Source organism: Nanorana parkeri, unplaced genomic scaffold (assembly GCF_000935625.1).
Source record: "Nanorana parkeri isolate BGI_ZX_2015 unplaced genomic scaffold, ASM93562v1 scaffold3296, whole genome shotgun sequence".
Classification (NCBI taxonomy): domain Eukaryota; kingdom Metazoa; phylum Chordata; class Amphibia; order Anura; family Dicroglossidae; genus Nanorana; species Nanorana parkeri.
Window position 1 is genome coordinate 4,568 of NW_017309564.1, and position 20,919 is coordinate 25,486.

The 20,919-nt window shown below is 41.1% G+C and overlaps 2 protein-coding genes across 3 annotated transcripts in view; one reads left to right on the plus strand and one right to left on the minus strand.

The window, feature by feature from the left end:
• LOC108803009 (coiled-coil domain-containing protein 39-like) overlaps positions 1-4,692 on the plus strand; it is a gene marked incomplete at its 5' end in the record, with an annotated part of 6,754 nt that extends 2,062 nt beyond the window's left edge. The window contains 2 exons of the mRNA XM_018574860.1: positions 3,518-3,597; positions 4,531-4,692. Of these exons, the coding sequence (XP_018430362.1) occupies positions 3,518-3,597; positions 4,531-4,687 (237 nt within the window). The remainder of the gene's footprint in view (positions 1-3,517; positions 3,598-4,530) is intronic.
• Positions 4,693-8,877: 4,185 nt separating this feature from the next.
• Positions 8,878-20,919, minus strand: part of TTC14 (tetratricopeptide repeat domain 14) — a 23,850-nt gene continuing 11,808 nt past the window's right edge. The window contains exons 3-11 of one of the 2 annotated variants that reach the window (XM_018574862.1): positions 18,757-18,956; positions 18,587-18,671; positions 17,336-17,465; positions 14,291-14,443; positions 12,840-12,911; positions 12,635-12,754; positions 11,792-11,914; positions 10,752-10,869; positions 8,878-8,948 (exon numbers count right to left, since the gene is read on the minus strand). In XM_018574862.1, coding sequence (XP_018430364.1) covers positions 8,937-8,948; positions 10,752-10,869; positions 11,792-11,914; positions 12,635-12,754; positions 12,840-12,911; positions 14,291-14,443; positions 17,336-17,465; positions 18,587-18,671; positions 18,757-18,956 — 1,013 coding nt within the window. In that variant the 3' untranslated portion in view covers positions 8,878-8,936. Of the gene's footprint in view, positions 8,949-10,680; positions 10,870-11,791; positions 11,915-12,634; positions 12,755-12,839; positions 12,912-14,290; positions 14,444-17,335; positions 17,466-18,586; positions 18,672-18,756; positions 18,957-20,919 lie in introns of those variants that run through there. The other variant, XM_018574861.1, reaches the window with a different exon arrangement.

A 20,919-nucleotide genomic window follows, 5' to 3' on the forward strand; every position in this document is an offset into this window, starting at 1 on the left:
TTCGCCTTGCGTTCCAGAGGCCAAACGCACTTGAATGTATGTGGACTTTGTGGTGTGAAGCGGCCCTAAATGCAGGATAGTATCCTGTTTGCTTTGCTGCTTGGCATTGCATGCTATTGCTTAATCTGTGATCTATGAGGACCCCCATGTATTTCTCCATGTCTGCCTTCCCCAATGGAGCACTGCCATGCTTGCACGTTCTTTGCAGCCATGTGCATAACCTTGCATTTTTCAATATTAAATCGCATTTGCTATCTTGCAGTCCAGGCCTCGATTTTATCTAGGTCTTGTTGAAATGAATTTATCAGGGTTATTCACAAAAGGGTGAAGAGTCTGGAGAAGTGAACAATCTAGGACAACATAGCTGAACTGGAAAGTGAGCTGAATTGGAGAATTTTTCCAAATCAGCTATTTTGTCCTAGATTGTTCACTTCACTCAATTCTTCACCCTTTTGTGAATAACCCTGTATGTCTTCTTGAGAATTTATTGCCCTACACAGTTTAGTATCGCCCACAAACACCCAGACTGAACAAATCTGTCTCAAGACCAAACCCTGGGGCACCACACTTGCCTCAGATGTGAACAAACAGGGATCAGTACTGGGAGCCTGCTGCTTCATCTCCGTCTTTTGTTTCTTTAGCTCTCAGTTGCAAAAGATGTCTTATGCTTCTAAACCTTTGGACCTTCTAGACATCCTTGGTAATTAAAAGTCAGCTTTAGCATGCAGGTCTGCTCCCACTTTTTCTGTATCTGGTGGAGGGACGCCTGATGGAATTTACAGAGATATAGGAAACTTAAGTTTCAGAATATATTTTTCTTCCTCCTTGGCTCTTTGCGTTCCAGCAGCACCGGGTGGATCTTTTTTTGCGCAGTTCAAGTTGGATCCGAGTCTTATTATTCCTGTTCCTTTGGCAGAGCGCTAATGTTTACTCAAGCCTGACAGTTACCTGCTTATTAGCGTTTCCTTCATTTTGTGGTAGGCGACCTTCTTTATCAATATGTGGCTCTTCTCTTCGAGTTGGCTACGGCTTCAAGGGTTTTTACAAAAGTTCTTGCTCCAATTCTGGGATTTTGATGTTGCAAGGACCTTCCAATGATCGGATACTTAAACAACCTTTTACTTTTTTAAACAGTCTTTTCCTACTTTGGAGCTCAATGTCTAGATGGTGCTGCAGCCATTAGAGGACTTTGGGCAGACTCTGAATATCGAGAAGTCATTCCTACTTCCATCACATTGGAGTATTTGGGTCTTCTGTTGGATACCCTTAAAGCAAAAGTTTTCCATCCTCAGAACAAAATATTGACGTTGCGGGGTCAAGTTTGGTCTATTCAATCCTGTCACGGTTCCTCTCTGAGAACCTGCATGAGAATCCTGGACTTGATAGTATGAACCTTCGGTACCTTTTACTCCCTACCATTCCAGGATCTTATAAAGGAACATTCTTACAGCATGGGACAAGTCTCCTCTATTGTTGGAGATGTTCAGATTCAGTTCCCCTGCCAGGATGTTTCTGTTGTGGTGGGTGACATCCCGTGTTAAAAATTGGAAAACATTTTCTTATAACTTCTGTTGGTGGCAACAGAAGTACATTTGATCTTGGATTGGATTGAACTTCAGGTTCCAGTTTACAGCAGTGCACATTCCAGGAGTAGAAAACTGGCAGGTGGACATTTTCAGCAAACAACATCTGGATCCAGGCAAATGATCTCTCCATCCAGAGGTGTTTCAACAACTTTGTCACCACTAGGGAATACAGGATGTGGTTATCTGGCTTCTCATCACAACAAGGAAGTGGATAGATTTGTGTCCAGGGCGAAGGATTCCAGGGTAGATGCCTTAGTAGCTCTGTGGGAGCAGTACCCACAAATGTATGTCTTTCCGCCACTGATGTTACCTCACCTGGTTTGCAGGATAGAACACAAAGGAATTCTAGTCATTCTTTTCCCTCCAGATTGACCTTGCAGGGTCTAGTATGCCGATTCATCTGTTGGAAGTCAATCCCTGGCTTCTTCCAGATTAGCTAGATTGGTTATCTCAGGGCCCAATCTTCCACCCTGCTTCTCAGTTGCTGGCTTTAATGGCCTGGCTGTTGAAACCCAAGTGTTGAAAGACAAAGGAATTTCAGAATTTATTATTCTGACTATGCTTAAGGCTCATAGATCTTCTACTTGTAAGATTTATCACCATACGTGGAAGGTTTATTTTCATTGGTGTGAGTCCTTGGGGCTTTCCCCACCTGCTTTTTCTCTATTGCATATTTTGTCTTTTCTTCAACAAGGGGTAGATCAACGTTTAGTTCTAAGTACCAAAGATGGTCAGATATCTGTGTTGTCAGTCCTTTTCAACTTTCTCTTGAACCTCCCTTCATCTCAGAATTCTTCAGAGCTGTCTCCCTCAATGGATGATTGAGAAAATGGGATTTTGTTCAGACTGTAAAAATTATTTTCTCGTAGTCCAGAAACAGGAAAGAGGGGAACCTTATCCCACAACTCATAAGCTTGAATGACAACCTGACAAATCCACTTAGAAAGTGCCCATATCTCCTGGACACAGCATAACCCTACGTTTCAGAATTCTTCAGAGCTGTGTCCCTCAATGGACTCAGAGAAAAGGATTTTACAGTAAGAACTAAATCCTATTTCTGATTAGTAGTAGTATTTTAATTATATTATGAAACTTAAAAAAAAAAAGATGCATGGCAGTTCAAACCAGACACGACATTAGAAGGTACAGCTGAAGCACCTAGCTGCCAGACTGTAGAGGGGGTACATGTTGCCTGAAAGGACTCCATTAATAATACTGCATTTCATAATTGCAGGTGGTAATTCAGCATGCTGAAGCTTCTGGTAATGGAATGTGACCACCTAAGCAACACAGGAAAACTGGCACATTGCATTATACAAGCCTCAGGTCATGTACAAATTAAGTACATGAGAATGTACTTTAAAAATGTCAAGGAACATTTTGCCCAACATAGTCCAATGTCAGGAAATAACGAGTGCAACATTTGTAGGACCAAAGAAACATAAAAAGCATATTATGTAAAAACATGAATATATATTCCCAAGTCTTATTCAGTTGTGCAGATTTTAAACATGATCTGTGCCGTAGTAAGTAATATTTTATTTATCCGGTGTGCCTATTGTTGATGAAAGTCTGATTGTGATTACCACACTTTGTACATTATCTATACATTAGTTTATTGAATAAACTCACTGCAATTAATATGGCGAGACTGCCTGTGGAAACAAAATGCAACATAGTTAACAGTTGAGGGGCAAACCCCTTAGACCCGGCAGTGGTGAGCTGTGAAACACACCGGCCAATTTCTGGACTGAGTGTGGTGGTCTAAATGGGCCCCTAAAGTAAACTTGCCATGAGGAAAATGCAAGAGCTGCCAGTCCAATGCTGATGTCCTTCTGAAAATGCTGGATGTTAAGCCGATCCCCAAAACAAGTATGACAGCCTCTATATCTCTCACCTTTGTAGTCATTAACACTAACTGTTTCTTTCAGGTTGGCTTGGAAATCCCAAGTTCCTCAACTCCTGGAAGCTCACGTTCAGGTTCTTCACGAAGTTCCATTGTATCTGTCCGGTAAGGAACCCAAAGCTTTTTCTAAGTAAGATGGGCCAAGCTGATTATCAAAAACAAAACTGTAAATGGCCTGGATTATTTTAAAAGGTACAATAGTACTAATGTTTACCTCTTAATGTACTGCACCATCTTGAGCTACCAACTTAAGTAGGCTATGCAGTTGGAAAGTACATGTTCAGTGCCTTGGTGTCAACGTTCCAGATAGTTATTAGTGTGTCCGTTTAGAAGGTGCACATATTAGCAACTTGACAGCTACCACAAAGTAGAATAAAGCAAACACTTTGCAGGGCACGGATGTTGATATAAAACTAATTGTATGTTTAGACATTGCTCAAAATATGCACTGTATGGCAATATGCATTTGATGCTGCTTTGTCCCATGGTTAACATTGAAACCTGGTCTGTGCTAAAAACACCACAGAGAACCATTATCTGTCTGATGGATAAGAGCTGCAGTTAGAAACCTGCAAAAGAAGGCACAGACCCTGCTTACCATGAGTGTCAAGATCCATTGTATGCATTTAGCTTAGAAGTAATCACAATACAGTGATATAGTAAATGGAACCTCAATCACTTAGTGGGCTGTAAAGGTGCACATATCCAGTTGTTAGTGGTCAGAACTTCCTTGCTGATACCTGGCTTATGTATGGTCCACCACTGACTTTTCAATGCACAAGACCACAGGTACCAGAATGTTTACCTTGCCTTATATGGGAATGAAGTATCTGCACTTACATTTTTACACTGTAAAGACAATGTCTTCAAATATAAATACACAGCTGAATATACAGTTTTGGTATACAAGCCTAATTGCCTGGAGGTTTTCTAGTGTGCTACTTATGTTGTGTACATCATCTAACATAGTGTAAGTAATCAATTGCTTTGGTAAAGTTAATTTATACTATTGGTTGTGTCTCATATCTTTATTTGTAGTTCAAGTTCTTCTAGATCTTCAACCAGCTCAGGACCCTCCTCTCGTATTAAAGTGGTTGAGCTTGGAATACCTATGGTTTCTCCACCTTCAAGTGCAGCATCATCTCGCAGCTCCAAGTCATCCAGCAGAGGCAGTACTCACAGAAGTCAGAAATAGTAATGAAACAATGCAAAAATGTGCAATTGCAAATGGTAGCAGGGTTCAATAAATATTCTATATCTTTTTCCAGTTAGCTTGATTTTTAGCTTATAATGGTAATTGTATTACATTTACAGTATAACTGACTTTACCTGGGCGAAGTTTAGGGAATGGTAAGCAAGCTCTTCTAGGTAACATTAAGGTTGTGAGTGTGTAACCATGAATGTCCACCACTCCTTCCTGCCACCTTTCTATTGGCTAGCAATGTGATGGGTGGGCTCACTAGCCAACGGAAAGGAGTACATGGTAACCATGCCAGTTCTACTATAAACTTCCTTTATAGAGCACCCTTTGTCCAAACTACTGGAATATACTACAACTAAAACAATCTGATTGTGCCTAAAGATGCCCTTTACCTAGAAGTTAAGTCATCTTACCATACCTAAATAAGGTTGCGTTAAAAGCCACAGCGGATTCAGACATTTGAAACAGCCATTCTGTGGATGCTATGAGCACTTTACATACAATCAGCAAGCAAATGAGAAGATCTCCTCCTACAGCAGATTGTAGCAGCAAGTGACCACAGGCTGACCAAACACCAGGTCCACTTTTTTTTTTGTTTTACATGCGCTGTGGTGCTATATCTGTTGTTATTCACATATTTATACACTTGGTAAATTTCAAAATATGAATACTTACCACCATCCTTTTTAAACTACTGTTTAATGAATGGATGCTTTTTTTTTAACCATATGAAGGCAGCTTTAATCCTTATTTGTAAACTTCCTGAAAATTCCTTTCCTATATTTAAATTGGATCAGAATTCTTTATTTGCCCTTAATTCTGTCTCAAAAATTGTTTTCTACGCCCACTTTAATTGCAGTCACATGCCCTGTACAGTACCAATGGACCTTGTTTGTCTTAATGAGGAGTGATTTTCCTCATTATATGGAAATAGCTACAAAATACTATCAGACCCATCACTGGCTTCTTTGGAATGCCGACCATCTGTATTTAGCAGTTATTTGACAGCTGCAACAAGGGGAAACACAAACAGTTTTATTTGGCTAAAACTGGTACACCTCCAAAACAAACATTTTCACCTGCACAACTACAGGTTATTTAACTACAACAAGATATAATTCTAGATTAAAATGCATGGTTGTATGCCCATTGCCAAGCTGTCAATATACATATGCATACACGCATATAAATTCGCACAGTAAAATCCATCCTTAAAAATGGTGGTTCAAGAGGAGAGCATTAGGAAAATGTGACAACGCTCACTGGTATTTAGAGAAAAAAAGAAAAGTGGATCCTGATGATCTTGACTCACTACACTGTAGGTAAGTAGTACCCTCCAGGTCTATGGTTACAACAGCACACTAGAAAAATAAAAATATAGGAGTCAATGCTTGGCGTAATCCACACCACTGTTTAGGTTTTGTAAAATACACTAAACTGAGAAAATTACAAAAAAAGACCAAGAAGTTGAGCGATAAGTGGATTTGCCTATTTGGTCTCGAACAACAAAATGTATTTTCATATTTCAGAATAAAGAGTCATTCTAAAAAGCAAGTATTTTTATTTACATTTTTGTTTAACACCTTTTTCCTTCTCAAATTCAGCAATCTGACTGAGAATATTCACTAGATTACCAGGCAAAGGCTTGTTAGCAGCTGACTTATCAGCTTGGTCATTCCCATCTGTCCCTTCCTGATGAGATCTACTTCCACTGATTTTGGCAGTTTCTTGAGAAAATCGACTGGTATTCCAACTAGACCTTCTCTCTGTGATGTCAGGCTCTGACCGATACTTACTCTGAAAAGACTCTGACTTGCTTCTGTAAGGCTTTTGTGTTTCTTCCCGTCGATTAGAGGAATACATTTTCTCTTTGCTTTCAGGTCTTTTGAGGCTTGAATCCAAAGAATCTCTCTTTTCAGACTTGTACTTACTAGCTAAAGCTGTGCTGTAGGATATGCCACTGCTGGCCTGAGTCTTTACACTGCTGTAAGAATCTCTTGAATCTTCAGACCTACCTCCCCCAGGATCCATGATTTCCAAGGAAGAGGAAGACAAAGAACGATACCTTGTTTTGCCTTTTACGTATCTATCTTGATGACCACGTCTATCCCTTTCGTCATTACTTCTACGACTGTCGAGTTTGAGAAATGAGGCAGAGGTGTCTGCAGGAGGGGTACATGCTTCCTCTTGGTTATGAAGTGGCACATTTGAAGAATGCTTTGAGTGGCTGGATGTTGTTGAATGCTTTCTACGTCTCTTTCTCTTTTTGCGTTTTTTATGGCTGTCAGAAGAAGTCTCCGAAGAAGAAGAGTCTGAAGAAGAACTACTTGAAGACAAAGATGAAGATCTTCTTTTGCGTTTCTTCTTTCTATCACCATCAAAGCAATTAATTAAATTTGGCTTAGTAACCAATAGTTCTAGTATTACTCAAAGCATTTTGGTCTTCTAAAACATGCTCATCACCACAGATGGTTACTAAAAATCAACTTAAAAGATCCCTGGTTAAAAGACTTACAGAATACCTCATGGGGGGTTAAGGCATACACACAGACAGTCTGATTTCATTGTGTGGGAATGTAAAGTGTAGTGGGGTACTGGAAGTTTCTTACAAAGAAGGAGCAAGGAGGTGGGACACTCAAACATTTGAAGTAACACATTTACAGCTGTACATGTCTGCGATTCTCTAGGCCCAACCATATTATTTAAAGCAGTGGTTCTCAACCTGTGTAACCTCAGGGCCCACATTTGTCCTTTGTCATTGAGTAGTGACCCAAATTGCACTACAATGGAACATATGGCATTGTGGTACAGCGCGTTTAGATGTGGGCAATTGAACTGTGGGTGGGAGGTGCGTTTGGGGTGCCATTCAAATGAACCTCCCACACCAGAACGCATGGTAGGTGCAATTGTGTGGTACAGTGCATTAATCACACAAGACTGTGCGATTAACACACTGCCATAGTGTGAACAGGCGCGCACACACTTTTTTTTTTTTTTTTAAGATCCACCCAGCACAGAACTGGAGTGGATCCTCAGCCTGGGGTCCAGTGTGGACTGCTGGCTGTGATGGAACTCCATCAATATGTGCATTGGTTGTAAAACCCCCCTGTGCGCCCTGTAGAGGTTCCGGGAGCCAGAATGTGACAGTACTCCGGTCCAGTCACCTCTGCAGGGTACGCAAAGGAGCTATAAGCAATGCACGTATGGATGGAGCTCCCTCGAGGCCATAGCTCCATCCCACCCTACCTCAAGCTGACACTCGGCGCAGGGCAGCATATTTTGAATGGCTGCTTGGCTTGAGAACTGACCTAGCTGCACTAGGGGGGAGGATGAGGAGCCTCTCACCTAGAATAGTGGAAGGCATGCAGTGACCCTCTGAACAGGGGGTCGTGACCCACTTTTGGGTCATGGCCCACCAGTTGAGAACCAAAGATTTAAAAAGGACAACCTCACCTTTAGAGAATGTTTAGTTCAGCTCATTACAAGAGAACTATGGGGTAAGGAAGGGTTTTTCCCCATAGTTCTCCAAAGGGCCACGAAGACAAACTAGCGTCCTCCCGTGACCCAAAGATGTGTATATCGCGAGCTATAACTCGAGTATACTGAGACCGCCGCAGCCGTGATGGATCACGACATTACTGTCGAGATCTACCCAGCTGCGTGAATGACCGATGGCTCTGCCTATCTAGAGGCAGAGCCAGCTGTACCCGCAATGTCCCCTGTCCGCTCCTCCAGTCAGCACTGGAGGATCGGGGAGGGAATCCCTGTGGGGATCAGTGACTGACAGTCCCGGCACTCTGCAGGGAGACATCGAGAAGTGAGCGAGTGACGGTATGTGTTCGCTCACTTCCTGATCTATTGAGCCGGCATGTGACAGTTTGAACTATGAAGAGGAGTGATTTACACTCACCTCATAGTTCTCCATTAAAAAAAAAAGTATGAAAATTAAAAAACAAACCTGTATTTAAAAAATAAAAAAAAATTATATCATGCAGAAAAATCTAATAGGTCAGTTTAGAAGAAATATAGAGGGAATGGATACCAAAGAAACACCCACTTGGCTGCTACATTAGAATGAATGACTAAAAGAAGACACACCATTAAAATGTGCTGCAGACAAACCTTTGCTTGGGCCCTTTATACCAAATTCAAATGTCTGTACCTTTTCTCTTCTTTTAGGAGTTTACGCAGTTTTTCTGCACTGGTTTCTATTTTCTTTTCTTTGGTTTTCTCTTCCTTCTCATCAGATTTCTCTCTTTTATCCAAAGAGTTCTTTTTTAAACCCAATCATCAAAAAGATATCATTATTGACATTAATATTTGACAGACAATATTTACCAGTACCCACAATTCACAAAACAAAAAAGGCAGCGTGTCATTTAGAAAGATGCAAAATGAACACAAAAACAAAAATATAAGATGGGAAATTATAGAGCATAATTACATGAACGTGGGAGGGAACAATACATCATTTCCCAGTTAAGAATGAAGCAATCAATTTAGCACCCATTGGCACACAAGCATGAAAGTGCACAAATGCATCCATGATCAGGGGGCAGAGAAGGTAGTGCCAGCAAACCCATGACATCCAAAAAGGTACAAAAAGAGTTATATGCCGGCAACAGAAAATTGAAAATAGTGAGAAATATGTTTTATACAAACCAGTTTACATGACCGAGGTCCAATACAGGTGGTAGTTTTGGAACCACAATCCAGTTTCAATAGAGTAGAATAATGGATATTCACAGCCACAGCACCAATTGTTCAGAGCAGAGGGAGACACATACATAAAAAAACACATCATCAGTATTACAGGATAAAACATTCTTAAATTAAAAGAAATCACGTTTTTAAAAATAAAATAATGGCGGTTTACTGGAAGTAAATTTACATTAAAACATCAACCTGCCTATGTCTGTCTGGCTTTGTCTCCACTAACTGCTGTTTACCCTAGGTCTAAATCCTCCCCTGAGAATGCGGGCTGTACAAGTCATGCATTTCTGCAGCAGATACAGCCAGGTGTTTACAATCAGCTACAAACAGGAAGCCTGTTCAAATCAATGCACTTGTCTGCATGGAATCATACATGGAGCAACTACCTGTGATTAGGGACAGATGAGCTGGCTTGCTTTAGGGCCGGTTCACACAACAAAGTGTGTTCCAGAGCATTAGGCCTCTGGAACGCAACCCAGCCGGCTCCTTGCGGGAGGGAGCGTGGCGATGCATTGAAGTCAATAGCACCGCAGCCACCCCCTCCCCCCCGCAGTGCGATCGTCTGCACCCGAACATGTGGCACATTAGTGCCTGCGTTCTGGTCCAGTGCGATCTAAAAAAATAGTGCATGCAGTATTTTTGCAGATCGCACTGGATCAGAACGCAGGCACTAATGTGCCACGTGTTCAGGTGTCAGCAATCGCACTGCAGACGAGGGGGCGTGGCTGTGGTGCCATTGACTTCAATGCACCGCCACACCCCCTCCCACCCCTGAATGCAGGGAGCTGGCCGGGTTGCGTTCCAGGGGCTGAATGCTCTGGAACGCACTCTTTATGGTGTGAACCGGCCCTTAGGATCCAGTGCATTGTTTTAATACTTTTTTTTTTTTTACCTATGGGCCACCTCCCAATATCTCAGTATTAGAATGGGTCAGTATCGGTTGATCTATACTAGCAGCTCCCCTATAATGTTTTGATCTTTTCTATTACACAGAGGAGCTCCTCTAGACACAAACAGTCCGTGTACAGGGACGTTCACCTGTCCCTAACGGCATGCAATCGTTCTTTGAACCATTACATGCAAACAACCACGGACAGTGTCAGCCTGTCATTGATTTGTACAGGCTTGCTGTCCACAGCTGATCATAAACACCTGGCCGTACCCACCTCAGAAATACACTGCTCTGGGGCAGTGCTCGTCCCTCTGTGCCCAAGTAAATGTGCCCTAATGGGTAAAACTTGAAATCATTTTCTAAACTCTTGGACAACAGAGGCCATGTAACAGCAGTACAAACATTGTCCTATATGTTTTGCCTGAAGTGGAAGAACAGAAAACAAAGGATCACCTGTATACATTGTCGCACTTTGTTCAACGCCTCCTCAGCTTCAGTAAAGGTGTTGTCTATAGTTAAAGCTTTACTATAGTAACTCTCGGCATTCAGCAGTTTTTCTTCTTCTTCAAGCCTAGAGTTAAGATAAATCAAACTTTAACATTTACGCATATTAACTGAGAAATACAGAGAGACAAATCTTTTTAGTTTAATACTTGGCATGCACAGTATTTTGAGAACAATGCACTCTAAACAGGTAAGAAATGGATAGTTTTATTTTAAATAACTCATCCGTCACCTACATACTCTCTAGGAAGTGTGCATATAATGGTATTTGGGAAGGGAGACAGTATATAGGACTTCAACTCAAGTATCTTCTTTTTTTTGACTGTCCAGTTGTAAAGGACTAATGTTGGTAAGACCAATCTAGAACTGTGGTGCTCAACTCCATTTCTCAAGTACCACAAACAGTCCAGGATTTTGGAATAAAAATAAATTTTATGTGGCGAACCACATTTTAAATACTACTGGGTGTTAAAGAGAAATCTGCACAATGTTTAGGGATCTTAGCCTGGATTGGCACACTGTACAGAATAGTTTGCAGGTAGGTGGGTAGTAAAGGCTCTAGCATTTGAAAGTCAGGGCTGGGGCTTAATCTTGACTCAGGCAGAAGTTGAGGCCCCTATTATAGCCTGGGCATAGCATTTAAAGGGTGTGACAGGAATAGATTTGAAGACTAACACAGGTGCTTCTTTGCATCTCAATATATATGCAGTTGTCATTATCTACAGGCCAGTTCAAATTCAACATAAAAAATGCAAAGTTGCTCAAAATCAGTAGTCTGCTTTCATTCCCTTACCTACACTAATAATGGGCAATACCCTTAACTTTTTCTTCCTCCAGTTCTAGTATATAGGGCCCATGGATATAAAATGAAATAATGATCCCGTATTTAGCTGGTATTAAACCATTATAGATTCCTTTTTTTCCCCTCATAGCCAAGTATCAGAAAGGGATAGATTGAAATACAATTAAGATGTAAAACATGTGCTTACTCTCCCCCTCTTTCCACAAGGGTTTGACAAAGGTACTTTTTTGCATTCTTATGTGTTGGACAATTTTCTAGAGCAACTTCAAAATCATCAATTGCTTTATTTAGACTTCCTTTGGTAGCATATCTACAAAACAAAAGAATATTTCAGAAACATTTATTCAGCTCCAGAAACTATTATAAACTTGATATAGAATAAATTAACGAGTGCTTTTTTTTAAATGTGAACCTTTATGTTGCTGCTTTAGATGTGTAAATTACCTTACCAGCCACACACCTACTTGCTGTATTGTTCAAATTGAAGAACTTGGCCCGGCAGACTTCTATGAAATAATTACTCCAATTCAATAAACGTATTGGGTCAAAAACTGGGCAGCAAGGCGAGTGCAGGGGTGAAAGTGGAGTTATTGAAGCTCTTGATCTTGTGACAGGCATACCACAGGTAAGTATATTATGTATATTGCAGTGTTACATGTGGCTCCCACAGCATCTTTTCATTAACACCTCTTTACAGTTCAAGTTCCATTTCGGGACGTTTTACAATTCAGGTCATCAGTGAACTGCATGTTAAACCATTTACACACAAGACAATATGGTTACACACTATATTAGGGTTAGACTGAATGGTACACAAAATATCTTACAATCAGACTGTAGGAAAACTGGATGAAAGAGGGAAAAGATAGTTGTGTTCAGGAGTATGGTCAATAAGTGTGTTTTAGATTTTACGAGGTTTGGCCTTTTCTCATATCACACTACAAAGCTCAATGGCTCTAACGCATGCACTCCACATGTGTGCTCTCAATATGTGGTTAATATGTGAAGGTAGGAGAGAACCAATACTCACAGTGCACCCCGAGCTACTAACGCTTCAACATTTTTAGCATCAATCTCCAATGCTTTGTTATATTCGTTCATAGCATCCACATGCCGACCCAACTTAAAGTAGTCAACACCTTGTTTTACACTATGGAAACAAAAGAACAAAACATCAATCAAAATATCCTCCTGCCTTTAGAAGGCTGTAAACCAAATGCAAAAATATTCTTTACCACTTTAAGGCCCAAGATGATGACTGTTTTTTCCTTAGAGATGGAGCATAATCTTGATCACAGAAATTTGTCCTGTGAATAGAAAATAAAACATGCATTAATCTGAAATGATTTCACAAAGAAACTAGAGCCACTGTTGGCATAGTGGTTAGAACACACCTTGCCTCCATTTTCTGACACTGCATGGCAATACTTTGTACGACATTAAGTGAAGTGGGGGTGAAAATTAATCTGAGGACCTGCAAAGCTTTTCCAATGTAGTACGGAGAGTTGAAATGTCCTCATTTGGCAAGTCTGTGTCCTACGTCAGCCTACAGAACAAATTCAGGATGCTTTCCCAGGGTTCATTTGCATTCCATACAATCATATTCTTGTGTTTAAACAATGAAGCAGTTTTGAACCCAGTTTATCAGTAACTTGAGCTAAACTAACCCTGTAATTTGCCAATAAAGTTAAAGCAACAGGATTGTTTAAATGCCCCCCCCCCTCCTTCTGCTCTACTTACCTGGCGGAGTCCAGAGAAACTTTGCAAGCTCTGAGTCACTTGGTCAGAAATTACAGGGCAAAGGTGTCTCTACCCACCACTGTAACAGCATCGTGGCAGGAAGGGGAGACAAGAAGAAAGTTTGTTGCACTCCTTACCGGACAGCCCCATATATGGGGAAAGGGGGCTCGGAATGACCGCGGATGGCGCCGCCAGTTGCAAAGAAATGTCACCAGCACACCAGACTCTTTCAAGGATAGTCAATCGTGGATTTATTCAGAACTTATGTTAAATACACAAGCGCTTTCGGGACCACACAGGATCCCTTCATCAGGCATAGCAGTGATAAGGTTACAAAAGACAGTGTGGGTATATATAGGCAAACATAAGTGCAAGAAAAAACAAAAACACTTTGCCGTTTGGTCTTTTTTCTGACCTTTTGTATTGTTCCAGTATTCCCCTATTTTTATGGTTCAAGTGTCTCTATATCATGCAATCTTTATGAATAAATCCACGAATGGAACTGGAGACAGTCACATGCTGCCCATACCTACAGGTAATGGGGATTTCTCTTTGTACTAGTGACAGGAGAGCAAACAGAAGATACGTATATGCAAGGAATGCGCATTTAAGTCCTGAATGGGCAAAGCACAGGTTCTTACATCATGCTCCCCCCCCATTATACTATATCATGCCTTTATCATGTTTTGTTGTACAACAAGAGCCTTCTATGCCTAGATACGTTTTAACATTCTCAGTATTAAAATAGAAAAGCTCTGCCAGCTAATGAGGAACTCACAAAGTGTATTACTAAATATTTTCGACTGCAACACAGTTACTTAAAAAAAAAAAAAGCTATCTTTTTACACAACCTGTAGTGTTGTGAGAAAATTTAGCACACTTCATAACTATAGGTTTATATCACTTTATCTTTTGCTGACCTGTTACATACATAACAAAGAATTACCTCTGAAGGCCTCGTATTAAGGATGGGGGGTTAGACTCGACAATCCCAAGAGTATTTAGAAGAAATTCAACAGTGGATGGATTTGTGAATGCCATGGATTGCCGTAAGACCTTTTCATAAGTGTCGCTGTTGTGTGACTTTGCAGCACTTTGCCTTTAGAGCAAACAAACAAAGTAATAAATATACTTTCCATTGTGATAGAAATATATGAACAAAAAACAAATTCAGAGACATCATTTATAAAATAAGACAGGACGGTGCATTATAATGAATTCGCATTTGCCTACCAATTCCCATGAACCTTGTCTAGGAAACCATATCAGAAGAAGTTTCATCTCTGTCATCTCTTCTAGTCCTACCTGATCTTTATTACATATTTACAATCACCTGAGCTCATTTTCAATTTAAAGGAGAACTATGAAGCGAGTGCTTTTCACTCACCTCATAGTTCTAGCCGACCTGTGACAATGAGATCGTCAGTCTGTGCAGGCAGATCGGAGCGGGGAGGGTACAGCTGGCTCTGCATCTAGATAGGCAGAGCCAGCTGTCAGTCGCGCAGCTGGGCGGATCCCGGAACAATTGTCGGGATCCGCTTCAGCTGCGGCGTCTCAGTATACGCGAGCAGCAGCCGATTCTAGCATGGCCGATTACAAATTATGACCCAGAACTATTTTCACACGGCTATTAAATATACATATCTATGGAAGTGGAAATTATTACTTATGATGCCAAAGTGAAATATATATATACACACACAATATATAGACAAGCAAAGCTTTCTGGTACTGCAATAAGTTTATTTTCATTTAAAAAAACAAAAATAGTGAAAGTTTTAAAAAAGGGAAGAAGGTGGAAAAAGGGGAGTAGATAAGAGTATCATAAAAGCTCATTAAAAAAAAAACCCCTTCATTATGGTCTATAGAATAAAAAGCTGCACTTGCACAGCAATACCTAGTGGCTCACTACAGAACTAAAGCACTGCCTGTCATAGGTGGTAGAGCACAGGTTACAGTCTTTTGTGTCACTGGCCTTAGATACTACTGCTTGTTCACAAAACTGAGGGATGACATTTGGGGGCGGGGTTATACAGAGGGCTGGCTTAACGTTTTTTTTTTTGTTTGCCAGTGTCCCAATCATCAACAGTTTAAGAATTCCTACAACTCCTGTGTCCCCCAATGGCCTTCAAGAAAAAGATTTTATTGTAAGCACAAAACTCTTATTTATTAAATACCCCACTGTAAAGCAACATGTTACAGCAGTTCTATATAAAAAAGACTATCATTATAAATATACTGTGGTTATAGTGCCAGTGTATTGGATTTTTGAATGCTTCAAAGAGCATGCCCTTGTTTTTCTGGGAGACCTATGACATCAGAATGGTCGCACGTGGGAGATCACAGGTACTAATTATCTGGAATAGAAACCATCACAGTAGCACATAAAAAGGCATACCATGGGTCTTTTCTGTGAATACCTTATGTACCATAGGTTTCTACCAATAGCAAGATACATTACAACAGAATACTTACAACAGAGAAGGTGGAGAAAATAGTTGCTCTTTATATGCCTACAGAGCTGTATGGTGCAAATTAAGCTGCATTATTAACACCATATCTGCAAGACCATTGTACTTTAAATGTTGATTAAAAAAAACTTGTGAACATGTTTATCAAACGAAAAAGGCTGAAGTTAAAAAAGGAGAACTATGAGGTGAGTGTTTTCCACTCACCTCATAGTTCTAGCCGACCACGTTCTCCTTTCAGTGTAATGCCAGACAGTTTAAAGTGACACTAAACTCAAAAGTTAACTTAAAGCTTAAAAATGCATTCAAGTACCTTAACTATTACACAAATAAGATACATTTTTGTGTATAACTCGGCTGTAGACCCCCAAATCATCTCTGAATTGGTGCCGACACTGTCCTTCCTTCTGGAGGGTGGCTACATTTGTTCCCCATGGTCCCTGTGTGTGTTGTAAAGTAGCCACCGATCTGAGCTTGCGCCCATGTTGGACTACAATCTATTGAGATTGTAGTCCATCACAGGAGTGAGCTTAGAGTGGTGGCTACATTACAACAGACACAGGGACCATGGGGAACAAATGTAGCCACCCTCCAGAAGGAAGGACAGTGTCGGCACCAATTCAGAGATGATTTGGGGGTCTACAGCCGAGTTATACACAAAAATGTATCTTATTTGTGTAATAGTTAAGGTATTGGGATGTATTTCTGAAATTTAACGACTGAGTTTGGTGTCTATTTTTTGCAAATCGAAGTTTGCATATTATTTGCTCTGCATTGCAAGAGGGAGACTAATGTTAACATAACTAACCTTGACTGTACAGTGCTGGCAGATAATTTATGAACTCAATTTAAACACCATCTGTCCTGACTTAGGGTTACAGAAAATCACTCACCTCATAGTTCTAGCCGACCTATGACAATGAAACGGTCACACGTCGGCTCAATAGATCGGGAGGTGAGCGAACGCATAGCGTCGCTCCCTCACTTCTCGATCTATCCCTGCAGAGAGCCGTGACTGTCACTCACGGCTCCCTGCAGGGATTCCTTGCCTCCCCTGTCCCATCCTCCAGCGCTTACTGGCGGAACGGATGGGGGGGGGGGGGGTTTACAGCTGGCTCTGCCTCTAGATAGGCAGAGCCAGCTGTCAATCCCACAGCTGGGTGGATCTCAACAGTAATGTTGGGATCCGTCCGGGCTGCGGCGTCTCAGTATACCGTGAGCTGTAGCCATCCTGATTTGAGCTGTAGCTCGCGGTATACTGAGCTTAGGGTGACGGGAGGACACTAGTTTGTGTTCTCCGGTTACCCTTAGGAGAACTATGGGGAAAAGCACTGACCCCATAGTTCTCCTTTAAAGATATAGAAGCATTGTATGTTAATGAGAGGAAGCTCAGCGTGTGCCTAGTCTTTCTATGGGGACAGACAGGAGGTTCCTGTCACAAAGAAAATGAGATGGACTTGCAAAGTCCTGCTGCACAGTCACATCTAATTATTACTTGAAATATTAACTCATGATATTCTTACTTGTAGTATTCAGGCATATCTTCAGAATTTATAACTCCCATCTTGACATCAGACAGGTGAGTAGGCAGTGAAGACTTATGCAAAGACAATGTGATCTTTTCATGATAACGGTCAATGTCCTTTACAGCAGCTAGGAGGCAAAATACAGCAATGGTAAGACCACTATGTAGCTATAAAAATGGTTCAATTTGTAGTAGGGATGCACCGATAACAATACTAGTATCAGTACCAATACCGAGTATTTGGGCGACTACTCACCCAAATGCTCCGATACTATTCCTGAATACAAAAACCTCCGGCATCAGGAAGCCGGGCGGCAAGTCATTACACGTCGCCCGGTTTCCTGATTGGCCGGGAAGCCGGCTCCATGCTTCCTTATCACTTGGTGAAAAGGGAGCTTGCAGCCTGCTTTCTGCCCAATCAGGATGGCGTGTAATGACTCGCTGCCCAGCCAGCTTCCTGATTGGTTGGGAAGCTGACCAATCAGGAAGCCGGGCGGTGAGTCATTACCTTCCAATTGGCTTCCTGATTGGCCAGAAAGCCGGCTCCAAGCTACCTCGTCATCTGGTGACAAGGGAGCATAGAGCCGGCTTCTTGGCTAATCAGGAAGCCGGGTGGCGAGATGTTACATGCCATCCGGCTTCCTGGCTAATCAGGCGGCAAGTCATTACACGCCACCCAGCTTCCTTAAGGGACTTCTGGTATCGGCGAATACTGAAATAATAATATCGGTACACGATACTGAAAAACTGGCATCTGTGCATCCCTATATTTTAGACCAACAGCAGGATAAATAAATGTGTATAATACTTGTTTACAGCCAAAAATGCACGTCACTTTGTAAACCGACAAGGTTGTGGAATGCTGAACTAAGTGACGTTACTGATTTCTACACTTATCTTAAAAATCAAGTATGTATTCATATGTTTCATACAGATCTAATAATGTGATAGCAAACAAAGATTGCTTAACTCGTAATCTTCAGCTCATTTGCTAATCATGGACCCTCTAATTTTAGGTCTACTGCATACAGTCAGAACACCAGTTGACAACTACATTCCGTTTATCTACCATAGGAATGTTTTAATGCACGCTAGTTCCTTCAGTCTACAGCATTTTTCTTTCACAGGGCTCTAAAGTGAGGAACACCATAGATGTGTCATTACAGTCTGTGACACGTCACATATTAAATTGGTACATTTTACAGAACTTGATCATTCTCTAGTTCCATGATATTTGCAGAAACATTACCTCTGATTAGGTCTCCAATTTGATAATAAGATAAGGGATCTCCATGGCTACTCTGAGAAGGCACATCTCTTACAGGGCACAATGCCTAGTAGAAACAAAATGCAAAAAGAGTTTAAATATGACCTAAAATAAAGGCAAATGTGTATCGACAGTGCTACTTGAATGCTTACACTTATTTCTAGTGTTTCTATATCTCTTAAAATGCCACTGCCCATAGAGAGGAGAGCCACAAAAAATCCAAAGTCACGAATGGAAGTTATCCTTCCAATTACAACATCCCCACGTTCAACATCCCGAAAAAACAGCTCCCTCTTCTGCCCACTGGGGACCTCCATGAACTGTTCCAAAGGCGGTATGACAGCATAGCAACCTATAATGAGAGGAAATCAAGTCACAAGCTTTAAACAGTTTGTAAAAAATAATTAAACCAGGTACCAAATAGACAATTTCTACTTCCTGACCAAATAGAGAATGATTGGGATCCTAGAGTTTCACATATTATAAAACCAGTTATCAGGTTTTTCGACTGTTCCCTGCTCACACGACACTGCCAGAGAGGTATCATGTTAGACTGACAATTTAAGTTAGCCATACAATGCTCAAATTTGAGCTGTGTGTGGCCTTGCCAGCAGCACCCGACTTTATTCAATCAACTTTTGTTGAAGGAGTCGGGTAGAAAATTGTTGCCTTAACAGCAGCCAGTCAGCTACAGTAACTGTTCAGGTATTCCGACACAAGCGGACGCCGGGTGTCAGAATGCAATAGCCCGGCCGGAGAAATTTGTTGATCCATGCTATTTAGTGTTAAAGGAGGAATCTGTTAGATTTCTTCCGTTCAACCCATTGTAGAGAATAAATTAGACCAGTGTGACATTAATCACACCTTATTCACTATACAAAGTGCCCCGTGCAAATATATATAGCTCATATTTACATATCAAAATGCATCACATCCCTTTCTTTTATATTTTACCCAAAATTGGGTATTATATTCCGTTTCTGTGCGCTAAATTTTATTTTAGTGTATGCATCCTACAAATACTGGTTTGATAAACATTTGCGCAAATACCGTGCGACAAAAAATTACAACTAGCATCTTTGTATTCTACAGGGCCTCTGCTTTCAAAAAATATATCATTGTTTTACAGGTTTTAGGCTGTTTTCTAGCCAAACATTCAGATTTTATCATTTGTGTGCAAATAGTAAACAGTAAGTGGTTAAACACAAAGTTAAAATCTATAGTGCAAATATTACTTAATCTTTAAAACCAATCCTTCAATCTCCAATGATGTCACCGTCCAATCTTTCCAGTGTAAATGTGCGTAAAGCACTCTCATACTGTATGTCCCGATTTTTAGTTCCATTATCCACCTTTGTACTCAAATGTGCTCCACCCTTCCAAAGGAATGCTCCTCACCTCTTTATTAGATCTTTCTAGCTATACATAAAAGGTCAGACACACCAGAGCATTATATGGAACACAGCAACTCCTCTTATTTAGCAATGTATCCTTATAATTCAGCTCACAAGAGATACAGACAAACCGTAGTGTGACCCATAGAATATTCAGTTTATTAAAATGATAAACTCACATGTAAAAGTCTACCTCTTTGTGTGCACAATCAGCATAAAAAGCCAAACCACCACTGTTCACAGTTATCCCATGGCGCAGTCCTGTCATCCTACACAGTGTAATGGTTTCACTAGCTCCCCACTCTACACGTTGCCTCATTAGACTTCCTCGGGGGTTCATCTGCATCTCTTTTGAACTGAATTATAAGGTGGATGGAGGATGCATTCCATTGTAGAAAATGCTAAACTCTGCTCATATCAGAGGGTCCAAGGTAAACAGATGCCCTGAGCCAAGTCATGGGTCCGCACAGGTTTAAAAGCAGAACAAAATGGATTAACCCTTGTAGTGGCTACCCCTGCAGTGCAAGGGTTAACAGCTCAATTTTATCTCAGGTTTTTCTTCTTTCTCTTAGCTCTGTAGGTTGAACTTGATACTCGTGTCTTTTTTCAACCTAAATGTGTAAATATATTCAACCGATTCTCAGAGCCAGATGGCTGTCACAGCTTATCTCCTACACTAAAGCGGTGGAATGTACCTCAGCGTTCTCACATCCTATACACTATGTATAGGACGTGATGACTCAGGGACCTTAGACGGCTGCAGTGGAGGGGAGCGAGGCTCCAGTGATCAGTTCGTCCGGCTCTTACACTAGATGAAAACGAGCAGTTAACACTTGCAGTACGGAGGCAGCCCCACTGCAAGGGTTAATAACATTTGTGCACCATACAAGCGATCCGCCGGCTTTAGAGCCGGCGGATCAC